This window comes from Lodderomyces beijingensis (assembly GCF_963989305.1).
Source record: "Lodderomyces beijingensis strain CBS 14171 genome assembly, chromosome: 2".
NCBI lineage: Eukaryota > Fungi > Ascomycota > Pichiomycetes > Serinales > Debaryomycetaceae > Lodderomyces > Lodderomyces beijingensis.
In genome coordinates this window covers 1,224,472-1,245,718 of record NC_089971.1, presented here as the reverse complement: position 1 = coordinate 1,245,718, position 21,247 = coordinate 1,224,472, and the positions used below count along the sequence as shown (strand labels likewise).

The 21,247-nt window shown below is 45.3% G+C and overlaps 10 protein-coding genes across 10 annotated transcripts; 4 read left to right on the top strand and 6 right to left on the bottom strand. All coding sequences in view use genetic code 12, as the record gives it.

Annotated features, from left to right (window-relative positions):
- Window positions 1-62: 62 nt before the first annotated feature.
- Window positions 63-911, top strand: LODBEIA_P16840 (uncharacterized protein; the record flags this gene model as incomplete). The annotated part of the gene is made up of 1 exon (XM_066971599.1): window positions 63-911. One exon carries the CDS (start codon window positions 63-65, stop codon window positions 909-911), a length of 849 nt encoding a protein of 282 aa, XP_066828622.1.
- A 601-nt stretch (window positions 912-1,512) lies between these two features.
- LODBEIA_P16830 (uncharacterized protein) lies at window positions 1,513-2,904 on the bottom strand (the record flags this gene model as incomplete). The annotated part of the gene is made up of 1 exon (XM_066971598.1): window positions 1,513-2,904. One exon carries the CDS (start codon window positions 2,902-2,904, stop codon window positions 1,513-1,515), a length of 1,392 nt encoding a protein of 463 aa, XP_066828621.1.
- Window positions 2,905-3,331: 427 nt separating this feature from the next.
- On the bottom strand, window positions 3,332-3,946 carry LODBEIA_P16820 (uncharacterized protein; the record flags this gene model as incomplete). Its single annotated transcript, XM_066971597.1, has 1 exon — window positions 3,332-3,946. The coding sequence occupies one exon, from the start codon at window positions 3,944-3,946 to the stop codon at window positions 3,332-3,334; it is 615 nt and encodes a 204-aa protein (XP_066828620.1).
- Window positions 3,947-4,202: 256 nt separating this feature from the next.
- LODBEIA_P16810 (uncharacterized protein) lies at window positions 4,203-5,660 on the bottom strand (the record flags this gene model as incomplete). The annotated part of the gene is made up of 1 exon (XM_066971596.1): window positions 4,203-5,660. The coding sequence occupies one exon, from the start codon at window positions 5,658-5,660 to the stop codon at window positions 4,203-4,205; it is 1,458 nt and encodes a 485-aa protein (XP_066828619.1).
- Window positions 5,661-6,882: 1,222 nt separating this feature from the next.
- Window positions 6,883-7,770, bottom strand: LODBEIA_P16800 (uncharacterized protein; the record flags this gene model as incomplete). Its single annotated transcript, XM_066971595.1, has 1 exon — window positions 6,883-7,770. The coding sequence occupies one exon, from the start codon at window positions 7,768-7,770 to the stop codon at window positions 6,883-6,885; it is 888 nt and encodes a 295-aa protein (XP_066828618.1).
- Window positions 7,771-7,950: 180 nt separating this feature from the next.
- LODBEIA_P16790 (uncharacterized protein) lies at window positions 7,951-8,982 on the top strand (the record flags this gene model as incomplete). Its single annotated transcript, XM_066971593.1, has 1 exon — window positions 7,951-8,982. One exon carries the CDS (start codon window positions 7,951-7,953, stop codon window positions 8,980-8,982), a length of 1,032 nt encoding a protein of 343 aa, XP_066828617.1.
- A 100-nt stretch (window positions 8,983-9,082) lies between these two features.
- On the bottom strand, window positions 9,083-10,465 carry LODBEIA_P16780 (uncharacterized protein; the record flags this gene model as incomplete). The annotated part of the gene is made up of 1 exon (XM_066971592.1): window positions 9,083-10,465. One exon carries the CDS (start codon window positions 10,463-10,465, stop codon window positions 9,083-9,085), a length of 1,383 nt encoding a protein of 460 aa, XP_066828616.1.
- A 520-nt stretch (window positions 10,466-10,985) lies between these two features.
- On the top strand, window positions 10,986-11,792 carry LODBEIA_P16770 (uncharacterized protein; the record flags this gene model as incomplete). Its single annotated transcript, XM_066971591.1, has 1 exon — window positions 10,986-11,792. One exon carries the CDS (start codon window positions 10,986-10,988, stop codon window positions 11,790-11,792), a length of 807 nt encoding a protein of 268 aa, XP_066828615.1.
- A 198-nt stretch (window positions 11,793-11,990) lies between these two features.
- Window positions 11,991-16,466, bottom strand: LODBEIA_P16760 (uncharacterized protein; the record flags this gene model as incomplete). The annotated part of the gene is made up of 1 exon (XM_066971590.1): window positions 11,991-16,466. The coding sequence occupies one exon, from the start codon at window positions 16,464-16,466 to the stop codon at window positions 11,991-11,993; it is 4,476 nt and encodes a 1,491-aa protein (XP_066828614.1).
- A 2,364-nt stretch (window positions 16,467-18,830) lies between these two features.
- Window positions 18,831-20,522, top strand: LODBEIA_P16750 (uncharacterized protein; the record flags this gene model as incomplete). Its single annotated transcript, XM_066971589.1, has 1 exon — window positions 18,831-20,522. One exon carries the CDS (start codon window positions 18,831-18,833, stop codon window positions 20,520-20,522), a length of 1,692 nt encoding a protein of 563 aa, XP_066828613.1.
- Window positions 20,523-21,247: the final 725 nt, after the last annotated feature.

Sequence of the window (21,247 nt, the reverse complement as noted above, 5' to 3'; positions counted from 1 at the left end):
TCCCATCGGATCCAATCCAAAAAGTACAAAAGGTTTAAAAAAATTAGCACTCTCGACTAGCAATGTCATTTCAGTCTCTCATTAAACCGGAAACCGACGCCAACAGGGAAGTCCCCACAAAGCCATTCAACTTGTCCAAGAACATCCTCGAGAGGTTCTCATTGAAGGGCAAAGTCACCGTCGTTACAGGTGGCGCCGGGGCCATTGGCTCCAACATTGCCGAGGGATACGCTCAAGCAGGAGGTGATGTCATCATTATGGACTATGCCGCAACCGACAATGGTCTCAGTGAACGTTTAGCCAAAGCCTACGGCATCAGATCGAAATTCTTCCAGATCGACGTGACGAAAGCCGAGCAGGTCAAAGACGCGGTTGCCAAGATCGTCGACGAGTTTGGCTCGCTCGATGTGTTTGTCGCCAACGCCGGCATTGCCTGGTACACGGGCTCGATTCTCAACCCCGACTCAACCCCGGAGAACTGGAGACGAGTGTTTGACGTTAACGTCAATGGTGTTTTCTACTGTGCCAAGTACGCGGGCGAAGTGTTTAAACGCCAAGGCTCGGGTTCGTTGGTTATCACGGCGTCGATATCAGCCCATATCAACAACGTGCCCAACTATCAAACATGTTACAACTCAGCTAAAGCCGCCGCGATGCACATGGCGCGAGGCCTAGCTGTTGAATTTGCCGGTTTCGCCAGGGTCAACTCGGTGAGTCCCGGTTACACCAACACATTGTTGTCTGAGCCCATACCGAAGCCGCAGAGGGCTAAATGGTGGGGTCTCACGCCCATGGGTAGAGAAGCAGAGGCTGACGAGTTGGTGGGTGCATACTTGTACTTGGCTAGTGACGCTTCTAGTTTCACTACTGGCTCCGATATCAGGGTCGATGGTGGCTACTGCAGTGTGTAATCTAGATGCTTAATAGAAAGAATAGACTAATTTTTCCCGTTTTGAAACTTCACCTTCAATGCCATAAACGTGTCTATTAGAGTAAGCTGTGAGCTGTGAACCGTGGACTCTCTGAACTTTGAGTAGAATCTCCAACTTTCATCCAATCGCGAGGACCAATGACCGTCTTTCCAGTCCACAGATTGGCTCCACTAGTGAGCCTGTATATTTTTTCTTTTCTTTTTGAGGATGAGTTTTTGTGTCATAGAACAAGGCAGCCTATTTCTTTTGTCACCACAAGTATTGCAAAAAGCCAACTTTGCAGTGGCAGACCCCGTCGCCAGCACTGGCATCTGAAAAAGGGCAATTCTGCAAACCCCTGAGGTCTTCTTTAGCACAGTCTCTTGGTTCGCAATTCTGTAATAACGGAGATTTACACTAGCTCATACTAGTGCGTTCCTCTGCATTTTCAATAACGGTAGTGCTTTTTTTGACGGTATTTTAGTGCTTTCCAGCTTTATTGCTCCATGGATAGACAAATCTACAAAAGTAAAAGTTATTCAAAGTCAGGGTGTCTCAGTCTTTTTCTTTTTCATACCTAGCCTAGAGAGTCCCGGCCTCGTTACTCAGGATGAATCATATTCTCAGGTCTGACCCATTCATCAAACTGTTCCGGTGTCGTCATGCCCAACTCAACACTGGCTTCTTTCAAAGTAAGACCCTTTTCAAGAGCATACTTGGCGACTTTTGAAGCTTTATCGTAGCCAATGTGGGGGCTCAACGCCGTGACCAACATCAACGACTTGTGCAACAAGTCGCTGATTCTTTTCTTGTTGGCCTCGATGCCCTCGACGCAATGGATTCTAAATGATCTCGAAGCGTCACCTAATAATTGTATCGAGTTCAACAAGTTGTAAGCGATAACAGGCTTAAACACATTCAACTCGAATTGGCCAGAGGCACCGGCAAATGTGATGGTCGTGTTATTGCCCATCACTTGAGCGCACACCATAGTCATGGCTTCGCATTGAGTAGGGTTGACTTTACCGGGCATGATGGACGAACCAGGTTCGTTTGCCGGTAACGACAATTCCCCATAGCCGCATCTTGGTCCCGAACCCAAGTATCTGATGTCATTGGCAATCTTGAACAATGAAGCAGCCAATGTGTTTAAAGCGCCCGATGCTTCTACAGCTGCATCGTGGGTCGCCAACGCTTCGAATTTATTGGGGGCGGTGTGGAATGAGATTCCTGTAAGCTTAGAGACTTCAGCGGCAATGTCGACATCAAAGCCCTTTGGCGCATTCAATCCTGTTCCAACTGCAGTGCCCCCTTGGGCCAAGAGAGATAATCTCGCCAAGGTTCCTTGAATTCTCTCGATTCCAAATTTCAACTGTTGAACATAGCCGGAGAATTCCTGCGCCAAAGTCAAAGGTGTTGCATCTTGCAAATGGGTCCTACCAATCTTGATGATATCGGCAAACTCCTTCTCCTTTGCCGCAAATGCATTTTTTAAACTTTCCAAATTTGGAATCAAGTTGTGTTCAATCTGCGTCACTGCGGCAATGTGCATCACGGTGGGGAAAGTGTCATTGGACGACTGCGACATATTGACTTGGTCATTGGGATGCACGGGCTTCTTGCTTCCCATGACACCGCCAAGGATTTCAATGGCACGGTTGGAAATCACCTCGTTGGCATTCATGTTGGTTTGCGTGCCCGAGCCCGTTTGGTAAATCACCAAGGGGAAATTGTCATTGAACTCACCCTCGATGATCTCGTGGCACGCCTGCTGGATCGCCTTGGAGATCTTGGGGTCGAGCTTGCCCAATTTGGTATTGACAATGGCGGCCGATTTCTTCAAGATTCCAAAAGCCTTGATGATGGGCACGGGCATGGTGATGCTGCCAATCTCAAAGTTCTTGAGCGACCTTTCGGTCTGCGCTCCCCAGTACTTGTCTGCTGGAACCTGAATCTCTCCAAACGCATCTGACTCTGTACGTGTCTTGGACATCACCGAGCTTGGTATTGGAAGTTGACGAATGTGAAAAGAAAAGGAAGAAGAATATCGACCCACCAGCAATCTCGTGGGCTATTTCTACCAATTGCAAATGGCCCCCCTCAACTCAACCCCTTAGATCAAAAAAGGGCCAATTTTTGATTCTTGCTGACAGACAAGCGGCGCGACGCACGAGGAGGGCACGGGGGAAGGTGGTCTAGCCAATGGCATTATTTGGAACAACCAGGACAACAAGCAATGTGTGAGCAATGAAGGGGCGCAAGGCACCTTTATGTAAAGAGATGGTTAGAGCACTGTTGTATACACTAGTCAATTCAAAGCACTCCCGTTCCTCTAATTCTAGACAGTCAACACCTTTTTACTCTCTTCGTCTAAAAATCACACACACACCAACATGCACACGCACAGCATACTCACAATCCTATAGATACCTGGAAGCAGCTTGAGCCTGTCTTCGCGGCTGTTGCGGCTGCGGCTGCTGCTGTTGTTGTTGTTGTTGCGCCCGCCTGGGAGGCTCGATCTTTGCACCGTGCCATTTGTAATGAAACCCAATCTCGTGAGCCAAGATCTCTCCAAATCCCAACATCATGCCATTGATGAAAGGCAAGACCAAGTTGATGGCACTCTTTTTGAAAATGTCCCATATACTGAGCAGCAGTAGCGGCAGCAGCGGCAGCGGATCACGGATTCTTTGGCCGTGCTCCTGCGCGTCCAAGACCCTGCTTTCATCAATTAAGCTTTCCGTGTTGGCAATATCTGAGTTCGTGACTACTTCATCTGCCGATAATTGGGACTCAAGCACAGCGAGATCGTTTTCTTCGCTTAGTGCATCCATGACAATCTGCGACACTGCCTGTTGCTGCTGTTGCAGCCTTTGCTCTGGTGGAGTGTGGTTGCTGTTGCTGTTGGCGCCGTCAAACACTATACTTGTTTCTACGACGGTGGCGGACGTTGTCGAGGTGTAAGCTGGCGGTTCCTGCGACGATGCATTACCTGATTCATTGCGCTGTCTCTGATTAGCGTATGAGCTTGACATTGATGAGGATGAAGAATGAAGAGGGCGAAGGCGGAGGAGCTGGGGGGGACGATGTGAATAGTTTCGTGTGGGGAGGGTGGTTGCCGTGGTGGTTGAAGATTTTTTTTTCTTTTATAGGAGCGCTTTAGAAAATATTTCACCACAACTGGCCCGTGAATCAACGGCTTTCTTTGCACATGGAGGAAGAAAAGGGAGATTTGGAGATTCAAATGGTTCAATTGACTCTAAGGTCTCTCTATGTCTATTCTTTATAACTCTATGTACCTTTAATACCAACGGACTTGCCCTGTTTCAATCTCTTTTCAGTCAATGCAGCAATGACGGCGGCTCCAACTCCGCTTCCGTCTTCTGCATCAACAATCATAATTGGGTCTTCTTTCACGTCATCGGGCCATTCAAATATGTCTCTCAAGCTTTGAGCAGCTCTCTTCTTAAAATCGGGGTATTTCGAGTAAACTGACCCGTCAGCAGCGCAGTGAGCCGTCGTGTAGCCTCTCTTTTTGCATATAGCCGCAATTCCACATACGGATAATCGGGCCGACCTGTTGCCGATCATCTCGGCAATACGGCGGATGACTTTTCTTTCAGGCACGGTGGTTTGGATCCCCAACACGGATTGAAAAATCTCGTGCACGTCGGACAAGTTTTCAAATGGGTCTTCTTCGATCCTGGCTGGGAATGAAGTGTCGAGGATGTAAACTTGGTTCAACTTGGTCAAGTCTTGGTCTTTGAATATGACCTTTTTGTTTTCGGCCAAGTCAACGAGCACCAATCTCAAGATTTCGCCCAAATAGTAGCCGGAGTTCATTTTTTCAAAAGTTTGTTGCCCCGGTCTTGGCGATTCTTCATCGATCATCACGTCGTATTTGTTTCTAGGCAATATGAGTTTCTCATTGTCAAAAGAACCATATTCGCAATTGATGGCCATTAGTGAGTCGCCGGAAATGTCAGCTTCGAGTTTGTTTTCCAACTTGGGGATGTCTTGGACAACATCGTAATAAGCACCATTGACGCCTGTTCCAAATATCAACCCCAATTTAGTTTCTGGGTCACAGTATCTGGAAGCAACTAAAGTACCAGTTGTATCGTTAATCACAGCAACAATCTTCATGGGCACTTGAACTTTTTCAATGGCCTCTTGCAACAACGGCACAACATCCTGTCCCTCGACACCTTCAATGGCCCATCCTTTAGTCCATCTCTGCAATATACCTTGCGTAATACAGTTTTGACTAGCGGGGTAACTAAAAGTAAAGCCCAAGGGCAATGGTTCCTTGACACCTTCAGGATACTCTTCATCGTAAAACTTCTTTAAACAATCAGCAATGAAATCCCACAATTCTTTACTAGTAGCTGTTCTCATGTGTGCAGGCAACGGGAATTTCGATTGCGTGGTGTCGAAATCTCGATTCCCACCGAGCTTGACCAAGACAACTCTCAAGTTGGTTCCGCCCAAATCAATAGCAATGTAGTCGCCAGTTTCTTCACCAGTGGGGAACTCCATCACCCAACCCGGAATCATGGGGATGTTTCCGCCTTTTTTCGATAACCCTTTTTCCAATTCGGTGACAAAATGATCGACAATCTTGCGCAATGTTTCTCCCGACACGGTGAATTGCGTTTCCAACTCTTTCAACTCGCTCATGAGTGCTGCAGGCACATCCGTAAATGATCCTTTCCTACGCTGAGGTGCCTTAGGTCCCAAATGTACCATTTTTTCAATGACGTTGGTATTGATATATAAGTCCGAAGATTGTTCTGTTTTAGCAATCTCGAATATAAAGCTCGGATTGAAATGAATTGAAAAGGAAAGGAAAAAAAGAGCCTAACCAAACTTCGAGTTTAACAATCCCTTGGCTTGAATTAAACAAAAGTCAGACCTGGAAAGACTTTTTTTTTTTTTTCGAGGATTCAACTGCTTATTTAGCCCAGTAGTACTTTATTAAATGTTGAAAAATCTTGAAAAACCCTTGACCACCACCAAGAACCACTCTGCGTTTGAGTCGTGTAGTGGGTCGAATGCACAACGGGATAACTCCATCTCATGAGACAGGAGCAAGTTAATCCGACAGCGAGGATGGAAGTCTTTTGCTTGTTTGCATGTTTTTTTTTTTAGATGTAGATCGTGTTCGAAATAAACCCACTTTTGAAAAAATTGGGGGACACCAGTGTGGGACATATGGCTCAATGACCCTCCACGCAGTGTCCCAAAAGAGGGCGTATTTAGAGCAGAAACATCACGAGATCGACTTCAAAACCTCCCCATGACCAGCTCAACTTTGAACTCAGGAATTTACGGAATAAACCAACTCGAAACCTAAACAAAAAACAGAAGAACAGAAAAGGCAATAAAGGATAGGACTTTCCAATCCGCAGCTTCGGACCACTGTCGTTTCGGCCGTTTAAAAAAAAACTCGATTGGCAAAGGCCGGGCTGTCCCGTATGTACGCGCTCGGTTTGAAGAATGCAAAATCCTTAGACAACAAATGAATACGACTTGCCATGGCTGGAGTGAAATAAAGACGCCCTGGGGCACAAGTTGGTGAACTCAATGGGCGAATGGGCTTGCTCTATGGAAGCTGGCTGAACTTAGCATTTGGCACGGTTCGGTGATGCAAAAAAGAGCCTGCGTGGCGAAATTGGTTATCGCTTTTGACTTCTAATCAAAGGATTCCGGGTTCGAGTCCCGGCGTGGGTTTTACATTTGCAGCTTTAGCTCACCTGGGAGAGCGTCAGACTGAAGATCTGGAGGTACTGTGTTCGAGCCACAGAAGTTGCATTTTTTTTCCAATTTGAAAACTACCAAGGAGATAGAGATTTCAGGGCTGGGGCTGAAGCTGAAGCCAATCCAAGCAATGTTAAAGTAAAAGTCAACTGAGTAAAGAAAAAGAAGAGGAGTTTTTTGTATGACATGTTTTTTTTTTTTATTCAGCGGTTCACCACATATCTTTCGTTGAATCATCAAAGTGTTTGATAGCTTCACCGAGATTCATCAAATCCTGCTTGACATTCTGTACATACCCGTTGATCTCGTCGAATTTCTCCTTATTGTAAACAGCAAGAGTTTCAAACCGCACTTCATCATCAGCGAAAAATTTATTGATCTTCTCTTGTTGTTTCTTGGTTTTCGCTTCTTCCTCATCCTTGAGGGATACCCTGCTGGCATTCGAAGTAGCTTCAAGCTCACCATCATCTTCTCCTTCGCCTGTTCCTCCTCGCGGCTGCCCTCGCCTATCTGGTACTTCGAGATGCCCACGCCCACCACTCGTTGCGTTGGAAGCTGACCGAGTCACTGTGGGGTTTGTAGGTAGCGTGTTGGAATTGAGCTGGTACAATTGTTGATTCTGGTCCTCCGTAGCACTCATATCATCAAACCGTTGAAGCGACATTGTCTCCATCAATTTCTGCTGCAGTATTTTCAACTTTTCCATCTCCCTAGTGAATTTTTCATCGAAAAATGAGCCTTTAACCCTCACTTCTTCCGCCATTCTCTTTACATCATCAAGCACGTCGATCTGAGTCCATAACCGATCCAGGTACGTGACACTTGGCTTTGCACTGGGTATCCTGTCTATTGTCTGTATACTCTGCGCATCCTGTACACCACCGGCATATGCATCAGTCGTGTTTGTATTTGTTCGCGATAGTCTGAAATTGCTCGCTGAGCTTGAACCTTGCTTCGACTTGGGGTAGTTTGGGTTAAGGAAAAACTGAGGCGTGAGATTTGACGAAGAGATTGTTGCGGTGTTTGAAGGACGTGGGTGTTTCGGAACCAACAAATCATTGCTAGTCTCGGACCTGCCTGGCATCAAATAGTTGCTCATTCTTGGTATAGCCGTTGGACGGGGTCGGCGTCAGCGGTATTGATGTGTTGATAATGCTTCAATGTATCCTACAATGGTGGTCCCCTCTGTGTCTTTATATGTGACAACTACAATCGTGTCTCGCATCTTTTTGAAAATTGCCAGAGAATCAACAAATTAAAAACTCCCAATCGCAACACGATGGAAGGACAAGCTCCACTACAGCTGGACCCGTTGCTGCCGAAGCTGCCGAAGGATAAAGTCGAAGATGAGTTCAAGCTGCAAAACTTGCCTGGAAGAAGACAATCTAGCTCTTCGGGTCTCCGACGAAGAAGCTCGACAAAAAAAGCACGAGTTTACTCCAACAACGAACCAAAGCCACCTTGGAGAAAACTACTTTATGTAAAGCAACCTTATGCCGACAACTATACCGATAGCTCATTTCTATCACAGCTCAAACGAAACACTACAGTGGCGAAATACTCATACTGGCAATTGGTCGATGACTTTCTGCAAATTGTATTCTACATCTCGTGCATCTTGATTGTGATTCTCATGTTTATCGGCATATACGAGAAGAAATGGGACCCAGTGGTGCCCACAATGACAAGCACAAGTATCCTTATACCTGGGTTTACTGCATTAAAGTATCGGGCATCGGAAGGCGCGGTGTCGAGCTCAATTTCAAGCATTCGATCCTATGTGTTGATCGCGGTGATATTGTTGATAGCGTCGCCGATTCTCAAGTCATTGACGCGATCGACGTCTTCCGACTCTATATGGGCCATCTCGTCCATGCTATGCATCGCAAACACCTTGTTTTACGAGTATTCAACGGGCAAAGTTTACCGCCCAATCATCTCGACAAACATTTCACTCAGTAATGCTATAGTGTTGGCGTCACGGCTAGCTAACACGATGGAAGTGTTTTTGTTCATCTTGTTTGCAATCCAGGTCAATATCCTCGTGCCCTTGTTTGACGCAAGCTTGAGAAACACCAAGCGATTAACCATCTTTCACCACATTGTCATGGTGATTGTCTTTTCCCTCGCAAGTATGTGGATGTGGAAGTTATTAAACTTCAAGTTCTTGCTATACTGGCTCCTCTCAGTCATTGTCATTATGCTCGTCATGCCCGCGTATTTCCTTTCGTTGCAACAATACAAAGACGAACTACAAGGGCCCTGGGATATTGCCAGGCCAAAGTTTAGTAAAGACAATCCAAATTATTAATTCTAGCTAGATGAACAAAAACAAAATGAAAACGGTATAAATCTATAGTAATAATATTCTATTCTTTTTTTTTCGATTTTTCTTTTCTTTTTCCAAAAGTTCACTCGGTGAGTGGCTCCTCTTCTACTTGCACTCTTGGTATGTATTTTGAATTTCGCAGTGAAGGGGCAACGTTGCGTGGGTTTGTATATTGCCGGACGTGTGTGTAGGCGTCTTCAACCTCCATTTGAACTTCCTGGAGCGCTCTCAGCTCAGATCTTACTCCAAAATACCAAATCATACCATTAAGCATACCGGCGATGATGACAAGTGTCGTGATGAGTAGGAAAATAATCGATAGCCAGCCGGCAATGTTGGCCACAAATATAATACCAATGTGCATGCCAATAACGATGAGCAACGCGAATATAAATGATGCTTTTCTCCATGCGGCTTGGAATGGGATCGTGTAAGTTCTGTACCCCTTGATCTCCGCCAACAACTCCTTGTACACGGTTTCCCTATCTTCAAGATTATGGTTTGGCTCTGGAGTCACGAGCTCATCGACAGAGTTGACCAACACTTCCACATTATATGCAAAATGATCCGAATATGAGCAAAGCAAAGGATGCGGTAACAAATGGGTAAATTTAACCTCCGCCTTCACGGGAGTAATATTGTTAGCATCAATGAGTGCGTAATCCAATCTGCAAGCCTCCGACATGGCTCTTTCCTTTCTCCATGTGTTTAACCTGGAGTTGCAAGTGACACCAGCAAGCTTGATCTGATCTTCCACGGTCAATTTGGCAATATCTTCGTTGGGAATCAATCTATCGCGGTGCAAGACATTCCAAGAATCAGTTAATCCGCCCTCAACGGTGAAAATCTTGTAGGGCAACGACTCGGGCTTGGAATTCAAATCGCCAACTTGCATAACAGCATAACCAGCCTTTTTCAACATCCGCACCAATTTGGCAAAATCCCAAGCTTGACAAGCTCGATGGCAGGAATAGCTTGCATCTCCGTGGCCATAAGGTGCATGCATGTGACTGTTCAACAAGGCAATGGGCAAGCTGCCTTCATCGTGAGACTGAAACATCGTCACAGCAATACTTTTGCCGACATACCAATCACCGCGAAAGAAAGCCGACAGGCGGCCATTGATGGGGAACCTGTACAAAAAAGTCTCAACGATGGGGATTTTGGATAGTATAGCCAAGCCGGGTCCGGTAATTATCCCGGATTTGAAACTACGACGATATCGGTATCGTTTGCGGCAAACGTGGCTCAAGTACTCCCAGTCTTCTTCGCACCAAATCTCCTGAAGCGCTATTATATCATAGTCGTTATCGGGTGTGGTCGGGTTGGCTAGCTCATCTGCTATAGCCTGAAGTCGTTCCCGGCGGTGTTTCGAGATGAACTTCAAGCCCCATGTGTTGAATGTAAGTAGTCTAACCGACTGCTTTTCCCCTCGTGGCTTCTCCCTCTTGAGAAAGTTAGACATGGAAATGGATGATGGAGAAATGAAGGAATCAAGCTGTGTACAGCTTTTTTGTTACGTTCTTTTGTAATTCCCCTCGTCTCTATCTCCCTCTCTCTCTAACTAGACGAAGTTATGGCTGTCAGTGTCGGCAAAAAGAAGTTGCTAATGCTGTTGCCGTGATGGACTGTAAACCAGTTGCAACAGCGGCAACAACAGCTTGTGAAGGTGTATTTACGTCATTAAGTAGCTGTTGGGCATCTAAATTTACTGCCACCTAAACTTAACGGCGTTTTTGGGCACGTGACTTTTGTTGATATTTTGCAAACCCCCCCCCCCCCCCCCCAGCTAAACTACATCACCATTACCATTACCATTACCATCACGACCAATTTGAATAATTTAACTCAAGTCAAACCGGCATCCAGTATTTCCGCTCCTTCGTTGTAACCAATCTTATACCATACAAAAATTTACCATAGCAAATATTGAGAAAGAAAGACCATCCAACTATCTCCAGTACATTTTTTTACAGAACCAGGCCATGATGGAAACCTACACCAAAGCATACGACAAGTTCCAAACGCAGCTCCAAAACTTTGAAACGCTCAAGTTGGAAATGGAGGAATTTCTAAGTGACCTCGACCACAAGCTAACAGCAAAGCAGCAACTCGTAACGAAACAAGAACAGGATTACAAAACGCAAGTATTTGAACTTTCAAACCTACAAAAAGATCTCAAATCACAGCTATCGTCACTCACATCCAAAGGAGTATCGATGCTGCGGCGACAAACAGAAGAAATGGCAAACTTGTCGTCCTTAAAAACCAAGATCGAGTCGCTTGTAAACGAGCAAATGCAGCTTTTGAAAACCAAGGCCAAAGTCGACGATCTGGTGCATCAGCTCCAGGACCAAATTGCCCAGAGTAAATTGGAATTGGACCAGTCGAACGACGCACTCAAGGATCAAATGCGTAATAACGGGTTGGAGTTATCAAAGTGCGAGTTGTATAGTGGCTTGATTTTCACGCCCGTGGACGCGAGCAGGATTCAGTTTATTTTCACTTGTGTTGATCCTGAGGACTGGTATCGTGAGTTTCGGGTGGTTTTGAATGTTCTAACACCTGAGGAAGGAGAAGAACAAGAAAAAAAAGAAGACGGTAAGGAAAAAGATGCAGAATCACGGGAGGAAGGTCTGGCGTGGACAACGCAGATTAAAGTTGAGCAATGTGAGCCCGAATTACCTCAAGATTTCATTGATTTGGAGTTGGAAAATTTGCACAAGAATGGCCATTGGGGCAGGTTTTTAAAAGCTGTGAGGGGTAAGTTCACGGAGATTGCTGCAGGTTAGCATCACCCATAAAATCTTCAATGCTTGGAAAAAAAAGAGTTGAAGCTCGACATCATCCCATGAAATTCTTGCTTTCTTGCTTAAAGTTTCATCATTAATGCATAATAAATTCGTTAATTTAATTACATATTCAAAAAGAACTAAATAATAACTCGATGTTTTTCTCTTTTTCTCCTCCCTCCAAGAACGAAGGTCAACTTAGCGTCCTTGCACAATCTCGCAACTCAATTTCCAACCACGGTCTTCATCTCCCTTATACAAAATGTTTACCTTCCAAAGCTCTAGTAAAATCAACTCTTGTAAAGCCGGGATATTTTGCACCACGGTATACTCAACGTCTATATCTGGAAGAGCCGACGGCGACTCGTCGCATGTATGATACGGCAATTGCAACTGCTGCAAATCAGCAATAGTCTTGACAATTTTAAAGAATTTTTGGAAATTAATTACTTTGCGATCGAGAAAGTTGCTCGATGATGAAGGAATGTGGTTCGGTATACCTTCGGTTGTCGTTGTTATATCTGAGATAAACAAATTGACATAGGGAACAATTGCCGGGATCGGCGATGAAGAAGTGGCCGAGGTGTTCAACAAGTTTCTGATTTTGCTTCTGTAGGTTGAATAATTCTTTTCCATGCTGATAATCGACACCAAGTACTTGTACAAGTCAACATACTTTTGCGACAAGTTGGCCCAGATGAAATGCACACGTGTCACCAAGTGGCTCTGCAACGCAGTGATGATCGCAGCCAAACTGTTGAAGTTTCTTAAATACAACGAAGAAATGGCAATCTTGAGCCATACTTTCAAGGCATTGACTCGTTCCTTGACTTCAAGATTGGGTCGCAAAATTGATTCCAAAACATAATTGGACAAGCAGTTGGTGAACAAGAGGGAAATCCTCACGTTTGGTGACAAATTGAGATGAGCTCTCTTGTTTGTAAAGTTCTGGTTAAGCAACTCCTGCGGTTGGATTGAGCAGAAAATCTTTGATTCAATCATGGTTAGTTGCTTGGCAATCTCCAATCCATTGAAATCGAGCAAATTTGGTCTATAGTTGGAAAGCACCCATCCTTGATCACAGATGATGGCGAAATGAGACAAGACATTGTTCAAGTCTAGTGGCTTATAAGTGTCAAGATATCTGAGCGAGCACCAACTGTCGCCCAAAATCGACCTATATGTCATGATGATTTTTTGAATGGTTTCCGCTTGCCTGCGACTGAGCAATGAATTTGAAGTTGAAGACGATTCCAATGGTATATCCAAGGACTTGGCACTTGACGCATCAGAATCGGTGCTAGCCATTTCAAACGCAAGGTCGTTGCCAAATGATATTTCGTCGGTCTCCAGCTCAACTCGCATGATGATGTTCCTTTCCACCAATTGTTTTTGTGGTGATCTCCGCCTACTGCTCTTGTTCTCAATCAAGGGTCTAGTCGACAACTTGGCCCCAATCTCGATCAAAAAGAGGGCTTCATTAGGTAAGATGTCACTTATACCCTCATTAAAAAAGTTGATCAATGTAGTCAACAAATTGTAGTCGGCTTCCTGGTTCCAATAACTCTCCATCCACAACTGGAAAATTTTCACAATCAATCTTCTTCTCTTTTTCAACATGATCTCGTATTCGACGTTTTTCACGTCAACGACGTGCACTTGGAATCGGGCAATCAACTCCTCGATCAAGTCAATTCCATTGACAAAGCTTCTGAAACAGGTAAGGAAAGTAGAAACAAAGAAGCTCTCGGGAGGTTCTTCCTCATTGGTTAGTGTATATACCAACCCTTTCAAGGACCCACCAATCAATTGCCCATTTTGGTCAATGACAAGCTCTTTTTGGAGCTGTTGAACGGCAACTTCGTTCATGGCGGCCGCGTCCCCCTGTGATGAAGGCTCGGTGGTAGTGAACCTCTTGAATTCGGCAGAATTTGCCATAAACGGAGAATCTTGGAAATGCTGAAGAAAGTCAGTGCCACTTTCGGTGATGCCCAAGTTCCCACTGTGGCCCGCTCTAACCATGGAGTATCGATTAGCCTTGTACGGCTTGCTTGCCTCGCCACTGATATGATCGTAACCATTGCCATTGCCATTGCCATTGCCATTGCCAACTCCATTGCCGTTGGGAATTGGGTTTGCAAGCTTACCTTTGATCCCTGCCATGCATTTTTTGACAAATTCCTGGGGCTCGATCCTCATCCGCGAATAATCAGGATACGACCGCTCGGAATTCAAGGTAAAGTCACCGGTGAGATCAAGAAGCTTCTTCACAGACACGACGGTGCTGCTAATTGCCCTGATCATCTTTGCGGCAACTTGAAGCAAAGTGCCTCCTTCCTCGGTGTAGAAATATTCTCGCCTCAGGTTGAAATTGTTGATGTAGTTATTTTCCCCTTCATTGACAGTCTTGACCACCAAGTTCTTAACACCAGTGACCAAGTCGCTGACCAACGAGAGTAGACCGTCCAAAGAGCTGTCCAAATCATCCGGCTTTTTGGAACTGAAATCTGACCCTGTTTTAGAAATGAACAAGAGTTCGCGAAGGAGCAAGATGATCTGATGCGCCAATGTTTCTAAAATCTCACACCCAACCTGGTTATGCTCGATCAAGTCCAATCTTCCAATCACGAGCCCCAAATAGGAGAAAAGGATGCCGTTGATCTCGGTGATTCTTTGCTTGGCCAAAGGCGGCGACTGCAAAAGCGGGTAATTGTTCAAGTCGTCGTGCAACTTGCGCTCGTTATCTCGCTTCACGATTTTCTTGCTTTCAACCGACCAGATTTCCAAAAAGGAAATGGCCTTGCCAGCTACTTGGTATACCATCAAGGTGAGAATCTCAATCTTGTTAAAGTTGGACGTGCCTTTAAACTCGTTGGCCTTTAGCATCAAATTATACCAATCTGCGAGCAACGACTTTCTAGATTTCCGCACAATTTGACGCTTGGTGACGATTTCATTCGATCTTGAAAGACAGTCGGTTTGCTGAAGAAGCATTCGTACACCATCTCTGATGGCATTGACTACCTTGATTGAAAATGTAAATTTACCTTTGCGATTCTTGTGACTAAGCGGGTTTAAAAGAAATTTTCCACACGATTGAAACAACGGCTTGAGGTAATGGCTATTGGGAAGGTTGCTGCGTTCCATCTCCGCTGCATCATCGTCGTCATTGTCATCGTTTTCTTCATCTTCGTTCCATTTTTCATCGGATACAGCAATGGCGAAATAGTTCATTGGGATCCATCCTCTTTCCAAGGACTCAACGAGGGTTACTTCACCCCATCCTGATTCATCGATGGTGTGCACGAATCCGAGGTCATTTTTCTGGAAAGACAAGCATATGGATGCATCGGATTCAGATTGCAAGGTTGACGAGTCAAAGGAGTGTAAAGCACGTATAAACAATGAGGACATGTCCTCTTCATCGAGCAAACTTGCAGCATCGGTTTGCGACTCCGTTTGGGTCTCCTCTTTCTTCTTTATGGTGCCTTTTTGCTGGTCTACGCCAATATTGTTTGCTTCATCATAGATGATGTTGAGTCCACCCAATTGTGAGATATTCTCGGTGCCATTGTTATACACCTTGAATTTTTCCTCCTCAGTTGGTGTTTCAAGGAGGTCTCTTCGTGCTGGGACTTCGTTTGGTGCTTGAGACCCTTTGATGTTGTAGCTGGATGGATAGCTGCTGCTGAATACAAAGAATGACGACGAGCTATTCTTTAAATCTCCGTGCTCTTGGACACTAGAGATATCAGTGTGTATACTCGAGGCACAGCTACTCACGGAGCTAACTTCTGAGTGCTGGTCACTGCGTAGCAAGTGACTTGGATCTTGATCTTGATCTTGATCTTCACCTTGTTGAGCTCTTGTTGGCGTATTTTCACCATGGGAAAGCTCGGAAGAAGGCCGCTCGATTTTCTGGTAGTATGTGCTCCTTCTCGTTACGCCAAACTCTTGAGACGTCGAGGCTGCTATATTGGCCTTTTCGACATTTTGCTGGAAACTGCTCATAAACTGGTGGGAGTTTTCCGAGGCGTTGGCATTTTGAAGTCTCATCGACAACCGTTTGAATTTCTTGCTCAATTCTCGTTGAGGTAGAAATGTAGTTGGCTCTTCAGCAGTAGCGGCGGTTTCCACCACGTATCCGTTGTTGTCGATCAAGGGTGTCTTGTCCATGTTTCTTTCGGTAAACGTGTCGGACTCATTGAGCAAAGGCGTTTCGTCATTGTCTATTTGGTGATCAACTTCTGGGAGGGAGCTATTCTGGAAAGACGAGTAGCTCTGGTCGCGCTCGCGCTCGTGCTCGCGCTCGTGCTGCTGGTACCGTATTTCGTCCTCGTTTCTAGTGTGGGCGGTCCTGAAAGACTGGAATGTCTGAACCGACTCCTCGTTGGCGATTTTGCGACTGAGGTGTTCTCCTTCGACATAAGAAAAACCCGAGGTGGGTCTAGAATAGTTGTGATTTCCATATTCACTTGCCTCCTCCACTTCTTCTTCTTCTTCTTCTTCCTCAAGAATGGCTGCTGTGTTTGGTTGATATTCTTCCGGCTCAGCAGCTGAATAGACACTGGATGACGTGCTAAGATGTTTGCCCGGGTGGTGTGAGTACACGCTCGATGATGTGCTTATATGCTTTGAGTTCTCGGGTGCGTTATAGATGGGATGTTGGACCATGTCTGCCGTGTCAAAGTATCAGGTACGGCCAGATCCGCTATTGCATAAGACTACCGACGAGGTCTCGAGGCAAGTTATCTTTGATGAAGTTGCTGTTTTGCAACACCTTTGTTTTTCTTGTTTTCTTCTCTTTTTATGAACCAAAGTCAACCCAAATTTGCGACAATCAGCGATAGCGACGGGATCTCAATGAGGCAGTTGTATAATAGAACACCTGAGTAGTCAAGTGAAGCCTGTCTCTCTGTGTGTGTGTGGTTTCTGTTGGCAGCAAAGAAAAGCAGCAGTTAAAAGTGTTGTAAATAATTCTCGATCTCGCAAAAGTTTAGGAGAGGGTTGTTGGTGGTTGTTGAAGCAGCGAACCAAAAAAAAAAAATACCATTAGAGTTAAAAGTAAAATTTTGCAACACCACCAACAAGACCCGCTCGATAACGCTGATGAAATGAAACAAGCTCCAAGTCAAGTGTCTGGAGCTTCCTAAAAGTTTGTAGGTTAGAGAGCACGGTAGTCTTTCGTTGGCACGAGAGGGAGAACCCACGAATGGGGGAAGAAGGTGCGTGTATCCGCGCGTCCTACCGCCATATAGGATGCAAGGGTTACGTCTCCGCCAGTATATCCCATCTATCTGCAGATGCAGGGATCAACACAGTGACACGAAACGTAGAAGATCTGGAGGCGTCTTATGGTCGAGCAAACCCACAAGTAAAGGGGGGACACGAAGGCAATAAGGAGAGAAAGAGAGAGAGCGCGCGTGTGGTGTAAAATACAATTGAGCGGTGAACAAGACGCGTCTCAAGTTTATTTTTCTTTAAAGCAACACCCGATCAAAGGGTACAATTGGGGTAGAAGAATGGGTGCTTTTTTTCGCGATGAAGGAAGAGGCGGGGGGGCCTGCTTCCAACTTGGTTATGTCTTTTTTTTCTTTTGTCGTCTCGAGGGTGGGAGGTAAGGATCGACATGGTCAGGTACAACCCTCTGTGTGTGGGGGCGTGTCTCTCCGCTTCTTCTGGTGGAGCAGGGGATTTCAGCAAACCAACCCTGACACCAATTCCGACCGGAGGGAGGGGTTGGTGGAAGGAGTTAGGGTGGTCTAGAATATAGAAGATAGCATAGTTCAATTTATACTCTGGTGTAGAACTGAAGATAGAGGGTGAGGTAGGCCATAGTTAACACTGCGGCCCGATTGGACTTTTGAAACTCTCTCCAAATTGTTCCACTGCCTGCCCAGTGTGCAGTCTGGACTCTCATGAGTAACCCCATAGTCTCAGAATCAAGTGAGGGTGAGAACTGAAGAAGTTAGAGTGGCGCTGAGTTGCCCGTAGTTAACACCCTGGTTACTGGCCTTTTCAAACTCGCCCAAAACGGTTCAAATACATTTCTGGGGTGTAGGCTGGACTCCCACGAGTAACCCTGTGGTCTTAGCACTCAGTCAAGTTGAGTATTGAAGGAGTTGGGAAGTTGACGGTTCATCTACCTTACTAGGGTGTTGTCTGGACTCCCACGAGTCTTCCCATAGTCTCAAAACTGGGTGGGGGTGAGAACTGAAGGAGTTAGAGAGGTGCCAAGTTGCCCCACAGTTAACACTAGTTAGTGGCCGTAGTTAGTGACTGGTTCCATAGTTAGTGTGGTTCTCAAGTTCCCGGTTCACCTACCGTCCCAGTGTGTAGTGTGGACTTCTAGGAGTCTTCCCGTGGTCTTAGAATTAAGCGAGGGTGGATACGGAAGAAGATAGAGAGGTGAGAAGTTGGCCATAGTTAACAATAGCTAGTGACCGTAGTTAAGAGTCCATAGTTAGTGGCCATAGGTAGTGACTTCAAACTCGCTGAAAACAGTTCAGCTACATTCCTAGTGTTAAAGGCGACTTTTTCCCTTCTATCGTCGGCAGTGTAAGAAAGGGAGAGAGTTGGACAAGAGCACGTCTTTTCTGCAACGTTTGGTCAAATTGACTGATCAGACCAAGGGACAGGCAATGTCGGTCGGGTGATCTATACCTGGGGCTTCAAAAGCAGCTCTCTCTGTCTTGCGCGTAAATTTGCTTTCCGGCAAAGTAGACGGTCCTGCCGCCATGATTACGAGATTCGAGAAATCAAGAAACAGTAGCCGTTCCCAAAAAAATTCCATCTACTTTCTTTCGAAAATGGGATGTAAAAAAGAAAGAAAGGCCTCGTCATCTCCTAGTCCTTTGAAAAGCCGCCTCTTTCTCTCCTCGTGTCCATCATCAAACGCAACGGTATCTCACCCTGCTCACATTGTCAGTTTTCCTACTGTTTTGGACGCCCGGCACAGAGGAGAGAGAGAAAAATCGGGATCACTGTCAAGTTTATTTTCTATAAGTAAACCCACTCCCAGTTATTCACATAGAAACCATGTCGAAGCGAAATGGCACGAGGCTGAAAAAGCACTCCAAATCTCAATCACCGGACCTAGAACCTCACAAGGTTAAGCAAAATGAAACGCAAGGTCAACCTCAGAAACAAAACCAAAAAAAACAAACAGACAAGCCGGCGACAGCTGCAAAGTTTTCCCTGCTGCAGTCGAGATTGACCCTGGCCAACGCTAGCATATTGAAAGACTCGCCAGTTTATGATTTGCTCCATTATTTCGAAAAAGCTCCAGATCAATGGGCGGCAAGGTACATTCTCATTTTCTCGGCCGTCATTTTGCGCACGGCCGTGGGGCTAGGTGGCCATTCGGGCTACGCCACACCGCCCATGTATGGAGATTTTGAAGCGCAAAGACACTGGATGGAGATTACAAACCATTTACCGGTCAGTCAGTGGTACTTTTACGACTTGCAGTATTGGGGGTTGGATTACCCGCCGTTGACTGCTTATCATAGCTGGTTCTTGGGTAAAATTGGCAAATTCATCGATGCAGCGTGGTTTGCATTGGGTTCAAGCCGAGGACTCGAGTCTCGCGATTTGATTTTCTTCATGCGGTTGACTAGTATAGCAAGCGAGTTGCTCTTTCACATCCCTGCAGTATTGATTTTGGCCAACTTGTTGGGCAAAAAGTTCCACTTGTCGAGAATGGATCAGGTCCTTGTGGCATTGGTGATTTTGAATCAGCCGGCCTTGGTGTTGGTTGACCATGGACATTTCCAGTACAACTCGGTGATGTTGGGGCTTTTTCTTTATGCGGTGATTGAATTGATCAACAACAATTTGGTCATGGCCAGCATATGGTTTGTCAGCTGCATCAATTTCAAACAAATGGGGCTTTACTACGCCGTGTTTATCTTTGTTTACATACTCAGCCAATTGCAAAGCTTCAAGACCTTGGTTTCAGTCGGGGCAACAGTGATCATCACTCAGACCATCTACCTCTTGCCGTTTCTTTTTGTCGAACACCCCTTGGACGCAGTGCAACAAATAGTCGTACGTGTTTTCCCATTCAACAGGGGCTTGTTTGAAGATAAAGTGGCTAATTTCTGGTGCACAACCAACGTGGTGATCAAATACCGTGAAATCATTGATTCATCGCAACTATCAAAACTAGCACTATTGGCAACACTTTTATCCATCCTTCCCATAAACACCTACATCTTCTACAAGCTCAAAAAGGCAACAGCAGGCAAGGCCAACTCCACCATCAAACCAAGAGCGATAATCTATGGATTCGCATACAACGCCTTGTCCTTTTACTTATTTTCCTACCAAGTACATGAGAAATCGATACTTGTCCCATTGTGCCCGGTACTCTTGCTATTGTTCATTGACCCCGGTGATATCACCATTATCCAATGGTTCAGTAACGTCGCGGTGTTCAGCATGTACCCGCTCTTGCACCGGGACGGTCTCACGTTGCATTACTTTGTACTTTTGTTTTTGATCAATTGGCTCATTGGGTTCAAGCTTGTCATTCCGAAACAGTTCAACTTGAACTCGGTAGTCATGACCGTGACGTATTTAGCTATGATTGCCTACCATGTGCTTGACTTTGGAGTTGATCCTCCAGCGAAATACCCTGACCTTTGGGTGATTCTAGACACTGCAATTGCATTTGCTGCCTTTGGCTATTTCTGGCTTTGGCTTACGTATGGAATCTACAAATTATAAAAATACTGGGAAAATGGAAGAGGGACGACTGCAAATATCGTCTGCTGCTGCTGTGTTGAATGCTAGTAACATAAAGTAAATATTAGAAACAAAATTCATAATAAAAAGAGCATCAATCTCTATCAACGGATTGTATCTTTGAAAATCTTGTGACACCCCGTATCTCAGAATCCCACGATTTTCAGATTTGGTGCAGGACACAAGATCCAAGATCGGAACGCATCCTAACACCAGAATTCAGAAGGAAAAAAAACATCCATACCGCAGTACTTAGCATTCAAACACAACCCTGCGAATACATCAAAATTGCAAAAAAGTAGAATACCAAGTTGACAATTGAGAACCTGTCCACCTGAAACGAAAACCTGCCTTCAATCTCTTGATGAAATTTTGTGAGAGTGAACACCCAGCTTAACAATGAAAAGTCATCCATCGAGTTCGACACTAATGCAAAAAAAAAAAAAAAAAAAATGTAATGACGACAACTGCAGGACTCGAACCTGCGCGGGCAAAGCCCAAAAGATTTCTAATCTTTCTCCTTAACCACTCGGACAAGTTGCCTTACTTTTTGTGACTTGCGCCGTTTGAAATAACTGGAGATAACAAAATACACCACGGTTGAGCTGTGGCTCCACTTTCCCCAAGGCTTCGCTCAAATGCTGATTCAAATCATATGACCAACGTTGTCTAATCTCAAGTGAAAATAAATAAAAGAAAGTTTATCC